The sequence below is a fragment of the Moschus berezovskii genome, chromosome 6 (assembly GCF_049115385.1).
Source record: "Moschus berezovskii isolate FMDL1 chromosome 6, NW_MosBer_1.0, whole genome shotgun sequence".
In the NCBI taxonomy this organism is placed as follows: Eukaryota; Metazoa; Chordata; class Mammalia; order Artiodactyla; family Moschidae; genus Moschus; species Moschus berezovskii.
The window spans coordinates 4,888,620-4,906,110 of NC_142465.1; the positions used below are offsets into that span (position 1 = coordinate 4,888,620).

General features: G+C 40.0%; 1 protein-coding gene across 3 annotated transcripts in view; it reads left to right on the forward strand.

Moving 5' to 3' along the window:
- The window catches only part of TBC1D15 (TBC1 domain family member 15), an 84,731-nt gene that overhangs the window by 56,875 nt on the left and 10,365 nt on the right, over positions 1 to 17,491 (forward strand). For all 3 annotated transcript variants that reach the window (XM_055394113.2, XM_088836802.1, XM_055394114.2), the window contains 2 exons: positions 10,372 to 10,488; positions 15,732 to 15,832. In XM_055394113.2, coding sequence (XP_055250088.2) covers positions 10,372 to 10,488; positions 15,732 to 15,832 — 218 coding nt within the window. The remainder of the gene's footprint in view (positions 1 to 10,371; positions 10,489 to 15,731; positions 15,833 to 17,491) is intronic.

Consider the following 17,491-nt stretch of genomic DNA (forward strand, 5'->3'; position numbering starts at 1 on the left):
GGGATCTTAGAGAAAAACGAACCCAGTGTTTTAAGCCCTTTCCTTCCGCATGCCGCCCTTTCTTTCCTTTATCAAGCAATAGCAGTGATGACTGATCTCACTCTTTCTTGTGTCTTGTTTTCACTCTTTCCATGAAATTGAAAGAAAAATTTAGATGTTTTAAATGCCTGTTACGTAATTTGAATTGAGACAAAGTTTAGTGTAATTTTCTCATTTTTAGCAGATAATGAAATAAAATTGAAGCTCAGAAAAGGTTAGTAAATTATCTTAAGTCATCTGTCTGGATCGTTCCATAGCATAGACTGTTTCATAATCACATTTAATTCTTAAGTGGCCTTTCAACTATACTGTACTTTTTGCTAATACAAGTATATAATGCATTTGTTTAAAAGCATTTTTTTTTCCTGTCATACTTTTTCCCAAAAATATTCCTTAGGACTTTAGGAAAAATTACCAAAAGTTCTTTGCTGTTGTTTGGTATAAATTCTCTGTAACTGTTATTTTTAAATTATTTATTTCTGTCACACTGGGTCTTCGGTGCTGCGCGTGGGCCTTCTCTAGTTGTGGAGTGGGGACTCTTCTTTGTTGTGCTGTGCGGGCTCCTCACTGTGGTGGCCGGTCTGGTTGCCGAGTACAGACTCACGGTGGGCAGGCTTCAGCAGTTGCGGCTCTCGGGCTTTAGAGCGTGTACTCGGTAGATGTGGCACAGGGCTCAGCTGCTGTGCAGCATGTGCGATCCTCCTGGACCAGAGATGGAACCTGTGTTCCTGCGAACCTGTGTGCCTGAATTGGAAAGCAGATTCATAACCACTGGACCACGAGGGAAGCCCTGAATTCTCTGTATTAAAAAAAAAAAAGGCAGATAAGCTGTAGGCCTTGTGTCATGCCACGAAGGTGACTTTTATTTTAAATATGAAGAGGAACTGTTGAAGTATTTGAAGTAAAATCCTATTTATATTTTAAAGTCATTTTTTCTGCTGTATGTGAATTGGATTGAATCAAGATAAGAGTAGGAACAGAGAGACCACTTGGTAGAAATGACTCCAAAACAAGAGATGGTGGTGGAGATGCAGAGAGCTAGATTGATGCAGGTTATGTTTTGTGATAGAATTGGTAAGACTCTGTGGGGAATTGGGGATGGGACTACGTTTCTTGGCTTGAGAAGTTGATCATTTGGTGGTGCTACTGAGAGGCATGGAGTATCAGTTCAGCTCAGTCACTCAGTGGGTTTTGACACTGTGACCCCATGGACTACAGCGCGCCAGGCCTCCCTGTCCATCACCAACTCCCAGAGCTCACTCAAAGTCATGTCCATTGAGTTGGTGATGCCATCCAACCGTCTCATCCTTTGTCTTCCCTTTCTCCTCGCACCATCAATCTTTCCCAGTGTCAGGGTCTTTTCAAATGAGTCAGCTCTTCGCATCAGGTGGCCAGAGTATTGGAGTTTCAGCTTCAGCATCAGTCCTTCCAATGAACACCCAGGACTGATCTCCTTTAGGATGGACTGGTTGGATCTCCTTGCAGTCCACGGGACTCTCAAGAGTCTTCTCCAACACCACAGTTCTTCTGCATGCAGCTTTCTTTATAGTCCAACCCTCACATCCATACCTGACTACTGGAAAAGCAATAGCTTTGACTAGACGGACCTTTGTTGGCAAAGTATAGTCTTGTTGTTGACATGGAGTATAGTGAAATTGAATTAGATGTTACGTATATATCTTAAGGTGGGACATACAAATGGAACGTCAAGTGGCAGTAATCTGGAGTAGTCTGGGTAGGTTATATAAATGTGGTTATTATTAATGTAAATATCCATGGTAATAGATGATATCACCTAGGGGAAAAAGAGAGGCAAGAATCCGAGTCTATAGAGCATTGTTTCCTAACTTTGACTGCATGTTAGAATCACCAGAGGTCTTTTAGAAATCATATTGATTATTTTAAGCAATCATATATTCATTCATTCATTTATTAAATATTTACTTAGTGCCTATTACTAGCGTGTGGGATGAGTGCAGTTATGCGGTAGTTGGAGCATTCTTTGGCATTGCCTTTCTTTGGGATTGGAATGGAAACTGACCATTTCAGTCCTGTGGCCACTGCTGAGTTTTCCAAATTTGCTGACATATTGAGTGCAGCATCATCTTTTAGGATTTGAAATAGCTCAACTGGAATTTCGTCACCTCCACTAGCTTTGTTCGTAGTGATGCTTCCTAAGGCCCATTTGACTTCACATTCCAGGATGTCTGACTCTAGGTTGGTGATCACACCATCGTGATTATCTTTGTCGTGAAGATCTTTTTTGTACAGTTCTTCTGTGTATTCTTGCCACCTCTTCTTAATATCTTCTGCTTCTGTTAGGTCCGTACCATTTCTGTCCTTTATTGAGCCCATCTTTGCATGAAATGTTCCCTTGGTATTTCTGATTTTCTTGAAGAGATCTCTAGTCTTTCCCATTCTGTTGTTTTCCTCTATTTCTTTAAATTGATTGCTGAGGAAGGCTTTCTTATCTCTCCTTGCTATCTTTGGAACTCTGCATTCAGACGGGTATATCTTTCCTTTTCTCCTTTGCTTTTTGCTTTTCTTCTTCTCACAGCTATTTGTAAGGCCTCCTCAGACAGCCATTTTGCCTTTTTTCATTTCTTTTCCTTGGAGATAGTCTTGATCCCTGTCTCCTGTACAGTGTTACAAACCTCCGTCCATAGTTCATCAGGCACTCTGTCTATGAGATCTAGTCCCTTAAATCTATTTCTCACTTCCACTGTATAATCATAAGGGATTTGATGTAGGTCATACCTGAATGGTCTAGTGGTTTTCCCTACTTTCTCAATTTAAGTCTGAATTTGGCAATAAGGAGTTCCAGTCAGCTCCCAGAGTTGTTTTTGCTGACTGCACAGAGCTTCTCCATCTTTGGCTGCAAAGAATATAGTCAATCTGATTTCGGTCTTGGCCATCTGGTGACATCCATGTGTAGAGTTGTGGCAGAAAGTGGAGAAGAACTAAAGAGCCTCTTGATGAAAGTGAAAGAGGAGAGTGAAAAAGCTGGCTTAAAACTCAACATTCAGTAAACTAAGATCATGGCATCCAGTCCCATCACTTCATGGCAAATAGATGGGGAAACAGTGGAAGCAGTGGCTGACTTTTATCTTTTTGGGCTCCAAAATCACCGCAGATGGTGATTGCAGCTATGAAACTAAAAGATGCATACTCCTTGGAAGGAAAGTTATGACTAACCTAGACAGCATATTAAAAAGCAGAGATGTTACTTTGTCGACAAAGGTGCGTCCAGTCAAAGCTATAGTTTTTCCAGTAGTCATGTATGGATGTGAGAGTTGTATTATAAAGAAAGCTGAGTGCAGAATAATTGATGCTTTTGAACTGTGGTGCTGGAGAAGACTTTTGAGAGTCCCTTGGACTGCAAGGAGATCCAACCAGTCCATCCTACAGGAGATCAGTTCTGGGTGTTCATTGGAAGGACTGATGTTGAAGCTGAAACTCCAATACTTTGGCCACCTGATGTGAAGATCTGACTCATTTGAAAAGACCCTGATGCTGGGAAAGATTGAGGGCAGGAGGAGAAGGGGACGACAGAGGATGAGATGGTTGGATGGCATCACTGACTAAATGGACATGGGTTTGGGTGAACTCCGAGAGTTGGTGATGGACAGGGAGGCTGGGCTTGCTGTGATTCATGGGGTCTCAAAGAGTCGGACACGACTGAACTGAACTGAGTGGCTATTACATATACGAGGCTTTCCTCCAGGCTCTGGGAATTCACCAGTGAACAAAACAGACAAAATTCCTGTGGGGAAGAGCAGACAGTAAACAAGATAAGCAAGTAATATATGTTGTTATTAGTGATAAGTGCTGAAGAGAAAAACAAGGCAGGGAAGATGAAATTTAAGGTGTGATGTCACTGGTTTAACTTGGGTGACGAGAGAAGGGTTTTACTGAGGATGTTATATTTGAATAGAAACTTGAAAGGGGAAATCAGTGAGCCATGCACATATCTAGGTAATGGGCATTCCAAGCGGAAAGGAATGACTGGTGGTAGACTTGTTTATGTTCCAGGATCTCTGCATGTGTGAAGTACAGCTGGGAGATGTGGTCAGAGTGAGCTGAGGTTTAGAAATTGATGAGGTCACAGTAGAAATGTTGGAGGTGTTGGTACAGATCACATAGAGCCTCACAGTACTTTGTGAAGACTTGGACTTTTACTATGAGGGAAATGGGAATCCAGTGGAAGATTTTGAGCAGAAGGGTAATGTGATTTGACTTGTTTTAACAAATCACTCTGGCTTCTATCTGGAGAATAGCTTTGAGGGACAGGGTGCAAGTAGGCAGGCCATTTTGAGGCTGTTGCTATAATTTGGATGAGGGAGAATGGTCATTTGCGCCAGGTGCCCAGTGTTTGAGTGAGGCTTGAATAGAGGCTGATAAGAGCCCTGAAGCACTTTAACTTGTAGTGAAAGTCTCTCAGTCGTGTCTGACTGTTTGCTACCCCATGGACTCTACAGTTGTGTAGAATCTTACCAAGACTGCCTCTTGTTAAGTACATGATTGAAGAAAAGTGACCGAGTTAGTTGCTCAGTTCTGTCTGACTTTCTGCCATCCCATGGACTGTAGCCTGCCAGGCTCCTCTCTCCATGCAGTTCTCCAGCCCAGAGTACTGGAGTGGGTAGCCATTCCCTTCTCCAGGGGATCTTTTCAACCCAGGGATCAAACCCAGTTCTCCCGAATTGCAGGCGGGTTCTTTACCAGCAGAGCCACCAGGGAACAATTAGGAGAAATCAGCAAAAGAGGGTGAGAACACAACCAGAGGGAAAGGAGAGAAGACATGAGAATTTGTCCTGACGTCTGCTGAAAGCGTTTCAAGGAGTGACTGGGATGTTAAGTAAGGTGAACACTTGGAGTGACTGTTGAGCAGACTGATAAAGAGATTACTAAAAATTTTGATGGAAAAGGGGTTTTGGTGGAGTGGTGGGTGTGACAACCTGATTGTAGTGAGTTCGAGAGGAAATGGGAAGAGAGGACATGGAGACAATATGTACAGTTCTTTGAGGAAGTTTTGCTGTAACCGGAAAAAATGGGGCCGCAATTAGAGGGAAGAGTGAGGTTAAGAAAGATTTTTATGATGATAGAAGGAATTGTATGGTTGAATGCTGGTTGAAACTAGAGAACCAAGGAAGAACTAACTGGGACCCTATCTTTGAGTAGCCAATAGGGCATGGTTTTTATGCACAAGTGAAGTCTTCCCTGGTGGCTCAGAGGGTAAAGCGTCTGCTGCAATGCGGGAGACCCAGGTTCAATCCCTGGGTTGGGAAGATCCCTTGGAGAAGGAAATGGCCACCCACTCCAGTATTCTTGCCTGGAAAATCGCACGGACTGAGGAGCCCAGTAGACTATAGGCTATTGGGTCGCGAAGAGTCGGACACGACTGAGCGACTTCACTTTCACTTTATGCACAAGAGGAGGGATTTGGTTGTGGCTACAATCGTGGAAGCTTTGTAGCAATACGATAGAGGAGGAAGACTAGAGGTACAGAGGCTGCTGTGTGGTTAAAGTAGTAGGAATCTATGGAGTTCTCTTCGGATAACTTTCATTTTCTCAGAGATAGAAAGCAAGATCGTCAGAGGTAAGGTGCGGGGGGAAGATAACGTACTGGATGCTTGGGAGAGGAGAAGATGTAAAATAACAGGAAAAGAAAGGGAGCGCGTGAGGGAAATGGAACACGATTGCCAGGCAGGGTCCACTCGCGTTAGTAATGGTGAATGTGAAACGGATCAGTCTGCGTAGTTGTGCTTTTCTTCAGTCTTCGCTACATCAAGTTAGAGAGTTGAATTTAATGAGGACTTAAAAAAATTTGATTGATTGAGGTCATATCTGAATGGTCTAGTGGTTTTCCCTACTTTCTTCAATTTAAGTCTGAATTTGGCAATAAGGAGTTCATGATCTGAGCCACAGTCAGCTCCTGGTCTTGTTTTCGCTAACTGTATACAGCTTCTCCATCTTTAGTTGCAAAGAATATAATCAGTCTGATTTCGGTGTTGACCATCTGGTGATGTCCACGTGTAGAGTCTTCTCTTGTGGTGTTGGAAGAGGGTGTTTGCTATGACCAGTGCGTTCTCTTGACAAAACTCTATTAGCCTTTGCCCTGCTTCATTCCGTGCTCCAAGACCAAATTTGCCAGTTACTCCAGGTGTTTCTTGACTTCCTACTTTTGTATTCCATTCCCCTATAATGAAAAGGACATCTTTTTGGGTGTTAGTTCTAAAAGGTCTTGTAGGTCTTCGTAGAACCGGTTAACTTCGGCTTCTTCAGCATTACTGGTTGGGGCATAGGCCTGGATTACTATAATATTGAATGGTTTGCCTTGGAAACGAACAGAAATCATTCTTTCGTTTTTAAGATTGCATCCAAGTACTGCATTTCGGACTCTTTTGTTGACCATGATGGCTACTCCATTTCTTCGAAGGGATTCCTGCCCACAGTAGTAGATATAATGGTCATCCGAGTTAAATTCACCCATTCCAGTCCATTTTAATTCACTGATTCCTAGAATGTCTATGTTCACTCTTGCCATCTCCTGTTTGACCACTTCCAATTTGCCTTGATTCATGGACCTAACATTCCAGGTTCCTATGCAATATTGCTCTTTATAGCACTGGACCTTGCTTCTATCACTGGTCACATCCACAACTGGGTATTGGTTTTGCTTTTGCTCCATCCCTTTATTCCTTCTATAGTTATTTCTCCACTGAGCTCCAGTAGCATACTGGGCACCTACCGACCTGGGGAATTCCTCATTCAGAATCCCATTATTTTGCCCTTTGTTACTGTTCATGGGGTTCTCAAGGCAAGTATACTGAAGTGGTTTGCCATTCCCTTCTCCAGCGGACCATATTCGGCTGTGGTCCATGTGATCAGATCGGCTAGTTTCCTGTGATTATGATTTCAGTGTGTCTGCCCTCTGATGCCCCCTCACAATAGATTTAAGGGACTAGATCTGATTGATAGAGTGCCTGACGAACTCTGGGCGGAGGTTCGTGACATTGTACAGGAGACAGGGACCAAGACCATCCCCATGGAAAAGAAATGCAAAAGAGCGAAATGGCTGTCTGAGGAGGCCTTACAAATAGCTGTGAAAAGAAGAGAGGCGAAAAGCAAAGGAGAAAAGGAAAGATGTAAGCATCTGAATGCAGAGTTCCAAAGAATAGCAAGGAGAGATAAGAAAGACTTCCTCAGTGATCAATGCAAAGAAATAGAGGAAAACAACAGAATAGGAAAAACAAGAGACCTCTTCAAGAAAATTAGAGATTCCAAGGGAACATTTCATGCAAAGATGGGCTCGATAAAGGACAGAAATGGTATGGACCTAACGGAAGCAGAAGATATTAAGAAGAGGTGGCAGGAATACACAGAAGAACTGTACAAAAAAGATCTTCACGACCAAGATAGTCACGATAACGTGATCACTGACCTAGAGCCAGACATCTTGGAATGTGAAGTCAAGTGGGCCTTAGAAAGCATCACTACTAACAAAGCTAGTGGAGGTGATGGAATTCCAGTTGAGCTATTTCAAGTCTTGAAAGATGATGCTGTGAAAGTGCTGCACTCAATATGCCAGCAGATTTGGAAAACTCAGCAGTGGCCACAGGACTGGAAGAGGTCAGTCTTCATTCCAATCCCAAAGAAAGGCAATGCCAAAGAATGCTCAAACTACCGCACAATTGCACTCATCTCACACGCTAGTAAAGTCATGCTCAAAATTCTCCAAGCCAGGCTTCAGCAGTATGTAAACCGTGAACTCCCAGATGTTCAAGCAGGTTTTAGAAAAGGCAGAGGCACCAGAGATCAAATTGCCAACAACCGCTGGATCATGGAGAAAGCAAGAGAGTTTCAGAAAAACATCTATTTCTGCTTCATTGACTATGCCAAAGCCTTTGACTGTGTCGATCACAATAAACTGTGGAACATTCTGAAGGAGATGGGAATCCCAGACCACCTGACCTGCCTCTTGAGAAACCTGTATGCAGGTCAGGAAGCACCAGTTAGAACTGGACATGGAACAACAGACTGGTTCCAAATAGGAAAAGGTGTACGTCAAGGTTGTATATTGTCACCTTGCTTATTTAACTTCTATGCAGAGTACATCATGAGGAACGCTGGGCTGGAAGAAGCACAAGCTGGAATCAAGATTCCTGGGAGAAATATCAATAACCTCAGATATGCAGATGACACCACCCTTATGGCAGAAAGTGAAGAGGAACGCAAAAGCCTCTTGATGAAAGTGAAAGAGGAGAGTGAAAAGGTTGGCTTGAAGCTCAGCATTCAGAAAACAAAGATCATGGCATCTGGTCCCATCACTTCATGGGAAATAGATGGAAAAACAGTGGAAACAGTGTCAGACTTTATTTTTTTGGGCTCCAAAATCACTGCAGATGCTGATTGCAGCCATGAAATTAAAAGACGCTTGCTCCTTGGAAGGAAAGTTATGACCAACCTTGATAGTATATTAAAAAGCAGAGACATTACTTTGCCAACCAAGGTCCGTCTAGTCAAGGCAATAGTTTTTCCCGTGGTCACGTATGGATGTGAGAGTTGGACTGTGAAGAAAGCTGATCGCCGAAGGATCGATGCTTTTGAACTGTGGTGCTGGAGAAGACTCTTGAGAGTCCCTTATACTGCAAGGAGATCCAACCAGTCCATTCTAGAGGAGATCAATCCTGGATGTTCATTGGAGGGACTGATGCTAAAGCTGAAGCTGCAATACTTTGGCCACCTCATGCGACGAGTTGACTCACTGGAAAAGACTCTGATGCTGGGAAAGGTTGGGGGCGGGAGGAGAAGGGGACGACCGAGAATGAGATGGCTGGATGGCATCACCGACTCTGTGGACATGAGTTTGAGTGTACTCCGGGAGTTGGTGATGGACAGGGAGGCCTGGCGTGCTGTGATTCATGGGGTCGCGGAGAGTCGGACACGACTGAGCGACTGAACTGAACTAAAAAAAATTTAGTGCTCGTTTTCTTTCTGGAAACACTTCCCTTGTATCATTTTTGATACCTTTTTGTTTTCTGCCTGGCATGTCTACTGAATACACAAGAGGAAAGAAATACAGATAGTTCTTGAGGGCACAAATAATTTTTTACTGTGTTTAAAAACCTGTAAGGGAAGAAATTCTATGTTGGTATTATGACTATGTAAATTGAACTTGAGTTAATAAAAATAACTTACCATGTACCTCTTTATCAACCATGATATGAGAATGAAAGATGTTTTTAAATGAAATTTGACATTTATAGCATGATTTGTTTGGTGTTGCTTTTCCTTGTTTGAAAATGTATTCAGTGTTCTGTAGATAGGTGCTTACATTTATTGAATCAAGTATAGTATCTTTTAGCAGAAAGCTAGACTATTGTCCTTATGATTTTTTAAACACTCTTACAGAATCTAAATTCATGCTATGTTAGATTCTGCTTTGCTTTAAAATACCTCCTCATCTTTTCACAGCAGTTAATTGAGAATGTTTTCAGATTATTCTGTTTACTAGGGCAGGGATGGGGAAGAGAACAGTTATAACTTTTAAACAAAACTGACTATAGAGTAGGTTAATCACTTTAAATTTCTTTACGTTATTTTTTCTTAATTTATTGAGGGATTCAAGTTTGAGGAATGCCTTTTTAATGGTAAGGTCTTTCACAGCAATATGCATCTAGTAGGTACCAGTTGAGATACACTCCTGGTGATGTTTCCAGATTTTTTTTTAGTGTCTTAAAATCATTTCCAGAAAAATGTGGATTTTCATTTTTTCAGAATTAAGTAGATTGCTTATATAAACTGAATAATGTATATATGAGAATACGGAAGTAATTTGTCCTGAAGATGATTACGGAACATGACAAATTGATAATACTTCTTATAATGAATGAAGCAATTACAAAAACAAATCTCTTTGATTATACTTGACTGAAGATTAACTTTTTTCATTACTGTTTTCACATACTACTGCCTATCACATGTATTCATGATTGGCATTTTTATTGCTAACTAATGTGAAGTATTATTACTTGGTGTTGGTTTTAATTAATTAAAGATATTTCCTACTATTCAATTGAAAGTTTCTGTTTAGATAAAAATTGAAAAATATTTTAAAATATACCCAAGAGGAGGTGGACTGACTTTGGAAAAAATTTCAAAATGTTAGCTTTATTACCTATCTAAAATGGAATTTGATGAACTTTTTCATTAAGTAAAACCTTAGTAAGAGAGTAAAATTAATAACAAGAAAAATAACTATACTTGTAAGATACGAGCTTTATAAAAATCTATCATTCTAAAAGTTTTCAAATATGTGATTTTCTTTCTCAGAAAAAGATGTTAACAGAACAGATCGAACAAACAAGTTTTATGAAGGCCAAGATAATCCAGGGTTGATTTTGCTTCATGACATTTTGATGACCTATTGTATGTATGATTTTGATTTAGGTAAGTTCTCCTCTAATACCCTCATTTAAAGATGTATGTTTAATTTAGAATTTAGATTTCTTAAGCTGCTAGATGTATATAAACAGCTCTGTGACCTAGTTTTTATAGGGATTGCTCTACTGGGGACTGGAAATTTAGAAGGCTGTGGTTCCCAGATCGTGCTCCAGAGAGCACTGGGTCGCTGCAGCAAGCTGATGGGCCCAGCATCGAATAGTTTAAGTATTTAAGGGAAGCAGAGGGACATCTGTAGGACACTGCCCTTACTACTAGCTGGAGGCATTCAGGGTTTCAGCGTTAGGTCACCACATTCCTTCCTCCTGATGAAGTTACGTTTACAAGCCAGAGTTTTTTACTTTGCTGTGATAAGCACGCACTGTGAGAAAATAGATGAGGATGGTGGTATTCAATTGGATTCCAAAGTTTGAGAAGTAGGGTGGTGCCCAGCAGGTCCTAAAGTTCATAGGATATAAATATTTATTAAGTTGTTTGGATATGTTTAATAAATGGAAATGTTATTAATATTTTTGAACCTGGAATGCCTTGGAAAAAAATTCCTGAGTTGAACTGTGACCTGAGAAAGTTTGGAAACCTTTTTTTGATAGGCTTTCTCCCTTGTGAAGAAAAATGCTGATTTGATATCATAGATAAGAGGTGCAGATAATTATCTAGGGCTTGTGACACTTTACTCTTTTTTCTTGGTTAGTCTGCTTTCTACCAGGAATGGGTTGGAAAGACTGGGGCTGGAGGTTGGATTGGGGGGTTGCATGGGAAAGTGATGCTAAGGGCTAGAAGACCTGAGGAAACAGTATTTTAAGGGAGAAGAGGACTTGAGCTGTTTCTTTAAGGGACCGACAAACTCCCTAAGCATCCACCTTTAAGTGAGTATAAAGAGTGGACAAGTTTCTGAGTTACCTGCTGATGTTAGTGACTCCCAAGTAGAGGATAGTGAGGGTAGATATTTCCAGATTACCTTAATAGAACTTAAAACTTTCTTTTGGAGAAGGCAATTGGGTATTTGTCGTATTAAACCCAAATGAACCTTGAACTGCGAGTATATTTTCTTCACTGTTTGTATCTATGAAACAAGAATTCTTGGCTTCTTATATGTGGGTTAGGGAAAGATGTAAACTCTTGAGGATCTTGCAGCATCAGCCTCTTATGACAGTAAGTGAATATCATAGATTTCTCTTTAAAATGTGAAATGTGCCTAGTCCTGTTGGGTCACATCTATAATGAACCTCAAATTGGATCACTGAAAATACTAGGGACTGGAGTGCTTCTCAGGTTACCGAGTGTTGTCCTGCTCAGTTTTGATTGTATTAGCAGCCTCTTTTAAGAAGTGGATTAATAATCCCAATTGTCTGAATAAAGTTATATTGATTTAGAGAATGACTCAGTGCCGCATAAGTAGTAAATACTGGACTGGGGGTAGAGGCCCAGCTCTTTATTTCAGGCTGGCATTTTAAAAAATATTTTTATTTACTTATTTGGCTGTTGTGGCATATGGGATCTAGTTAGCTGACCATGGATTGAACCCTGCTTTGGGAGCACAGAGTCTTAGCCCCTGGACCACCAGGGCATTTTCCAGGCTGGCATTCTTACCTCTACACGTTTGGCACCCTGACCCATTGCCATCTCCGTTTCTGTTAACCACTGTTGGAAATAGGGCTTTTATCGTGGAGAATAAAAGGCATCCTCTCCAAAGGTAATTGTGAGGTAGGAATTAATGTATATTCTCAGAAGTCATTCCTGAATGCTCAGTTTTTCCAGGCATTGAGTCCCAGACGAGCTATTTGGATAAATTGCTGTTTCCATTTGTCTATATTAACCCCACATTCTTTCTGGTCAGATACTTAAGTTATCTGAAACATACCCAGGGATTTTATTAAGAATTCTGGCATTGAAAGAAACCAGGGTAGTTTTTGTAAAGCCCTGGACCAAATTGCTTGCTGTTTGACATGGATTTGAAGTAGCAGACAGTGACGTCTGACTCTTTGCAACTCCATGGATTGTAGCCTGCCAGATTGCTCTGTCCATGGGATTTTTTAGGCAGGAATAATGGAGAAGGTTGCCATTTCCTCATCAAGGGGTCTTCCTGACCCAGGGATTTAACCTGCATCTCTTGCCTCTCATGCATTGAGCAGGTGGATTCTTTACCAGTTCCCCCACCTTCTTGTCCTGTTTACTCAAAGTAAAGTAACCTGGGCTGTAAATTTACTCTTGTAGTTGATTTTGTCCTATTGAGTTGTTTGGCTTCTTAGCCCACAGATGAGGTATCAGTGTGTTTGCATTTAATACAGTCTCATTAGTAGTGAGGAGAAAGGCAAAAACCATCAAAAGCAGAGAGAAAACAAACATTACCAAAAGCAGATAGAAGAACTCAAGAAAGAGTAACTTACTTAGTGCAGACGGTACACCTTGCAGAAGGTTAAATTATACTCAGAATACTGTATGTAAGAAGGCAGGAGTGTGTCTAGTAAAAAAAAAAAAAAAGATTTCCAACGCTTAAGATTTTTTAAAAATTTTATTCTCTACTGAGTAAGCTTCATTTAACCTGGAAAATTGACCTATGTAAAGATGAAATCTTTCTTTTCTCTTTAAGAATGTGTACATTAGGATGATGAGTTCATTTCTAACACCTCCCAACTGAAACAACTTTGTTATGAAAATAATTTAGGGGAACTTCTTCAGACATTAAGATGTACATCAGTCAGCACTAATGTAGAATCTGAACATCACTGAATGCTAATTTAAACAGCTTTAATCTTTCTTTAATTAAAAGGAATTTGTACATTAATTCCACCCCCATAACTCATGACATACCCCAAAGAACATCATGTATACAACAAAATAGATTAAAAGCAACAAGAGTATGAAGAATAATTTGACTAATCGATTTAACTAAAACGTACAGAAGAAATACAGTACTGATCTGGTATGAAAGCTGAAGACTTAAAGGATTAAATTAGTTTCTTAGAAATTTTTATTCATTATAACTTTATAATAAAACTCATTTTCTTCCAAAAGAAAGGTGCTTTATAAATCTTTGACTGGCACACTTTGAAATAGTTCTATTGTAGACTGTAGGTCATCAGACCCAGTAAAGTGGTACCCTTTTGCACTCTGTTGAACTCAGATAAACCCCCTTCATGCTTTGATTGGTTTAGCCTTTATGCTTGTCATTGCTTTCTCTGTGTCGATGCCATGTAGGAGAGCTTTGATGACAACAGTCTAGTCTTCCTTCTGACCTGCTTCTTTTCTTATTAGCCAGGGAGAGAAAGAAAGAAAAAAGGACTGCTTATAAGATATTGGCTTATGTAATTATGGAGACTAAAAGGTCGACAGTCTGCCATCTATAAGGTGGAGACCCAGGAAAGCTAGTGGTGTAGTTTAATGCCTTCTGAGAGCAGGAGAGCCTTGATATAGGTCTCATTGCTAAGTCTGAAGGTATGAGAACCAGGAGCACGGAAGGCAGATAGATGTCTCAGGTCAGGCAACCAGGCAGAGAGCAAATTCAGTCTTCCTCCATTTTTGGTTCTATTCAGGCCCTCAGTGAATTGGATGATGCCCACTCGCATTTCTGAAAGCCATCTGCTTTAATCAGTTCACCAATTCAAGTGCTAATCTATTCTAGAAAAACCTTTGCAGATACTCCCAGAAATAATGTTTAACCAGATATCTGGGCAACCACTCAAGTTGACAGGCAAGATTCACCATCACAAGTGTGTATTATTTTTTAAAAAAGCATCTGCAGTAAATTTGTTTAAATGCTTACATTTAGGTATCATGTCATATGCCGTTTTTTCTAGCTCTTTTCTCTAAATGTCTTGGTAGCTCCATTGTTTGGCACTGTAATAGGGGATCCCAAGTCTGTGTGTGTGTGCGTGCGTGTGCACTAATGTGCGTGGAGCCATACTTTCCCACGGGGTGTAGTGTAGACACAGTGAGGTTGATCGGGATCAGGCACAGCAGTAGCTGACAGGGTAGAGGCTGACAGCAGATAGAACTAGACTTGTGTTTGTAAGGAGATCCTGAAGTGAACCGGGTGTCTTGATTACACTTTTATCCCAAATTTTCTTAAGAGACTTTGGCTCTCCTGCTTCCTGGGGTCATTTTTTAAAGCTTTCTTCCAAAATAGGAAGAATGATGTAAAATTATGTATAATTTGTTCAGAAAATATGCATACTGTTTTAAATGACTTAAGTGCACATAGATTTTGGTGAATGATAAGAATGTAAGTTTTGGTTCTGCAAATGAAAGCCTATTTTCCTTAGACTATCATTGGGGGAAAAACTTCTCTGTGTAACTTTAACAAATACACAAGTTACCGAAGTTGAATGATAATATGTATGTGAAAAGGCTTTGTAAGAGCTCTTGTCCCTTGGTTCATTCAGGTCTCTGTATTTTAAATTTGAAATCTAATTGTAAAATAGTTAAGAAAATTGAGGATTTTTAAGACTTTTGACGTGGTCTGGTGAAAAGCAAAACTAAAACTTTCTGATTTTTTAATGGAGAGACCTGATTTCTTTAACTTTCTAATTTTTCTTTTAATCAAGGGCTTTAAATTAGTGTCATGATTGAGAAATTGTAAGAGCATCAAGAGGAAGATGGTTGAAATGGTACTTTTAGATACAAAATATTGATTGGATTAAGTCCATTTGCTAGCATTGGTTGGCTTAGAGTGACAGCAAAAGGAAAAAAGAGAGGAATTAAGAGAGGTGATTTTGCTGTGGTCACTTTTGTGTGGATTACCAGTGTCTGGTCGCTACGTCAGTTGGACCCTTGTTCTTACTCCACTTGGCTTATTCATGGCAGTTTGGTGACCCTGCAACTTCCTTCCCCTGGCTGTTCCAGCACTCTCCTCCCTTGCTTCCTGCACCTTTCCTCCGACGGTCCTTTCACAAGCCGTCTCTGGCTGTGCTCTTTTCAGTTTGATGTTCCTCTGGGTTTCCCGTCACCCCTCTTTATCACAGTGCTTCTGCACATAGTTGTTTCGCATTTCCTCCCCTGATGGTGACACCTACACCGAGACACAGCACTGCATATCCGCTTGGCCTCTCACGCGCCCCCCATTCCTTGCCTGGTTGCTAGGTCTCCTCCTCACTGTCTAAGAACATCAGCGTACACGAGCTGGTGAAATCTGAGAGAGATGTAATTTTAAGTGAGTTGGTGGTGATATGCATAGATGGATACAGAAAGTTTAGGTTTTTAGAGGTATGATTAGTTTTTCTTGTTTTTTTAAGGCTATGTGCAAGGAATGAGTGACTTACTTTCACCTCTTTTATATGTGATGGAAAATGAAGTGGATGCCTTTTGGTGCTTTGCCTCCTACATGGACCAAATGGTAAGAACAGAGATTCCTTCTTTTAATGAAACTAATTTTGAATGTTTTAGTTATATAATAATCTTATTATATAAGAAGGATATTTATATTTAGCCAGTCATGTTAGAACTTTAAAAAAATTGCCCTGTTGTTTGTTTCTTTTCAAGAGGCTTGGAATGCTGGTACTATTTTTAATATAAAAAGTAGATGGTAAGTGCCTATAGAATAGGAATAATCAGGATTTAATATTGGTAAATGCTTATGATTTGCAGAACGGTAATGAGTCATAGACCATTGATGAAGTAGGTGATTCAGTTCTTGTGAGGTAGTTTCATTTCATCTGTTTCAGAGATAAAGCTTAGTCATGCCAAGTAATATCCTTACCTTTTGTGAACATTTTAGATTTTATCATTATAGTGACTGATTTTTCTCCAGATGTTTTTGAACTGTTTGTAACATTGACACTTTCTTAGTTTTTTCATAAACATGAGATTATTAGAGTTGAACTGTCTATATACATATTATTACAAAGAACATTTTATCTATTATCACTGATATTTCTTAGAGACAAAGTTCTAGGACAATAGTACAGAGAGAGTATTAACAGGAAAATAAAATAGAACGGTCTTCTCAAGTAATCTTTAGAAAGTGTAAGGGGAAAAAAAAGGGGCTAAGAGCAGATAAAAGCATATGAAATCCAAAGACCTGACTACATAGGTCTCTGTACTTGTTTCAAAATAAAATTAATATACTTGATGCTGGCCCTTGATTGTTGGATACTGAAATGGCTTGCTTGTAAGGGGATAAAGATTTCAAATATGTAATCATATGAGATGATTCCTTGTAATATAGAGTCTGGGATACAGATGTGAAAGTTTTTGATTGCTTCTGTTTTTTGATGACTTCTGTTCTTCCCCGCTTGCTTGCTTATTTTTATTTCCCCTTCTAATTTGTCTTAGTTTTATCTGTTTTCTCAAGTCTCTTCTCCATGGTTCCAACTCATCGTCACTTCGCCTAGTTCTTTTCCATACTTAATAAGATTTGATGTTTTAAAATATTTTTTTACTATTAAAGTAATAAATATTCAAATTATATAGTCCTTTACCATGAATTAATGTTTTTGTATTATTTAGATTAATATCATAGTTTGTCTTCCTTACCTTTTTGATTGGTTGATTTTTACCTGCCTTCTTAGTTCCATATACTTAGTTCCATAAGCGCTCTAGAAACCTGAGGCATTTGTTATAAAGGTCTGTACAACTGGTAATAATTGCATAAAAACTGTTGTTTGTTTTCCTTGTGTTTTTGTTGTTTATCCTCTTTTCCCTAGGGCTAGTGTGATAAAGAGGCCATGTCTCTGTTTAACTCATTCTGTGATATGCTTCCAGAATTTTCCTGATGCTTGACATGAGGTGTTTGTTCAACAGATTTTTGTAAAATAAATACATGAGTATTTCCCCAGTGCTTAGTTTGCTGCTGCTGCTGCTAAGTCACTTCAGTCGTGTCCGACTCTGTGTGACCCCATAGACGGAAGCCCACCAGGCTCCCCCGTCCCTGGGATTCTCCAGGCAAGAACACTGGAGTGGGTTGCCATTTCCTTCTCCAATGTGTGAAAGTGAAAATTGAAAGTGAAGTCACTCAGTGGTGTCCAACCCTTAGCGACCCCATGGACTACAGCCT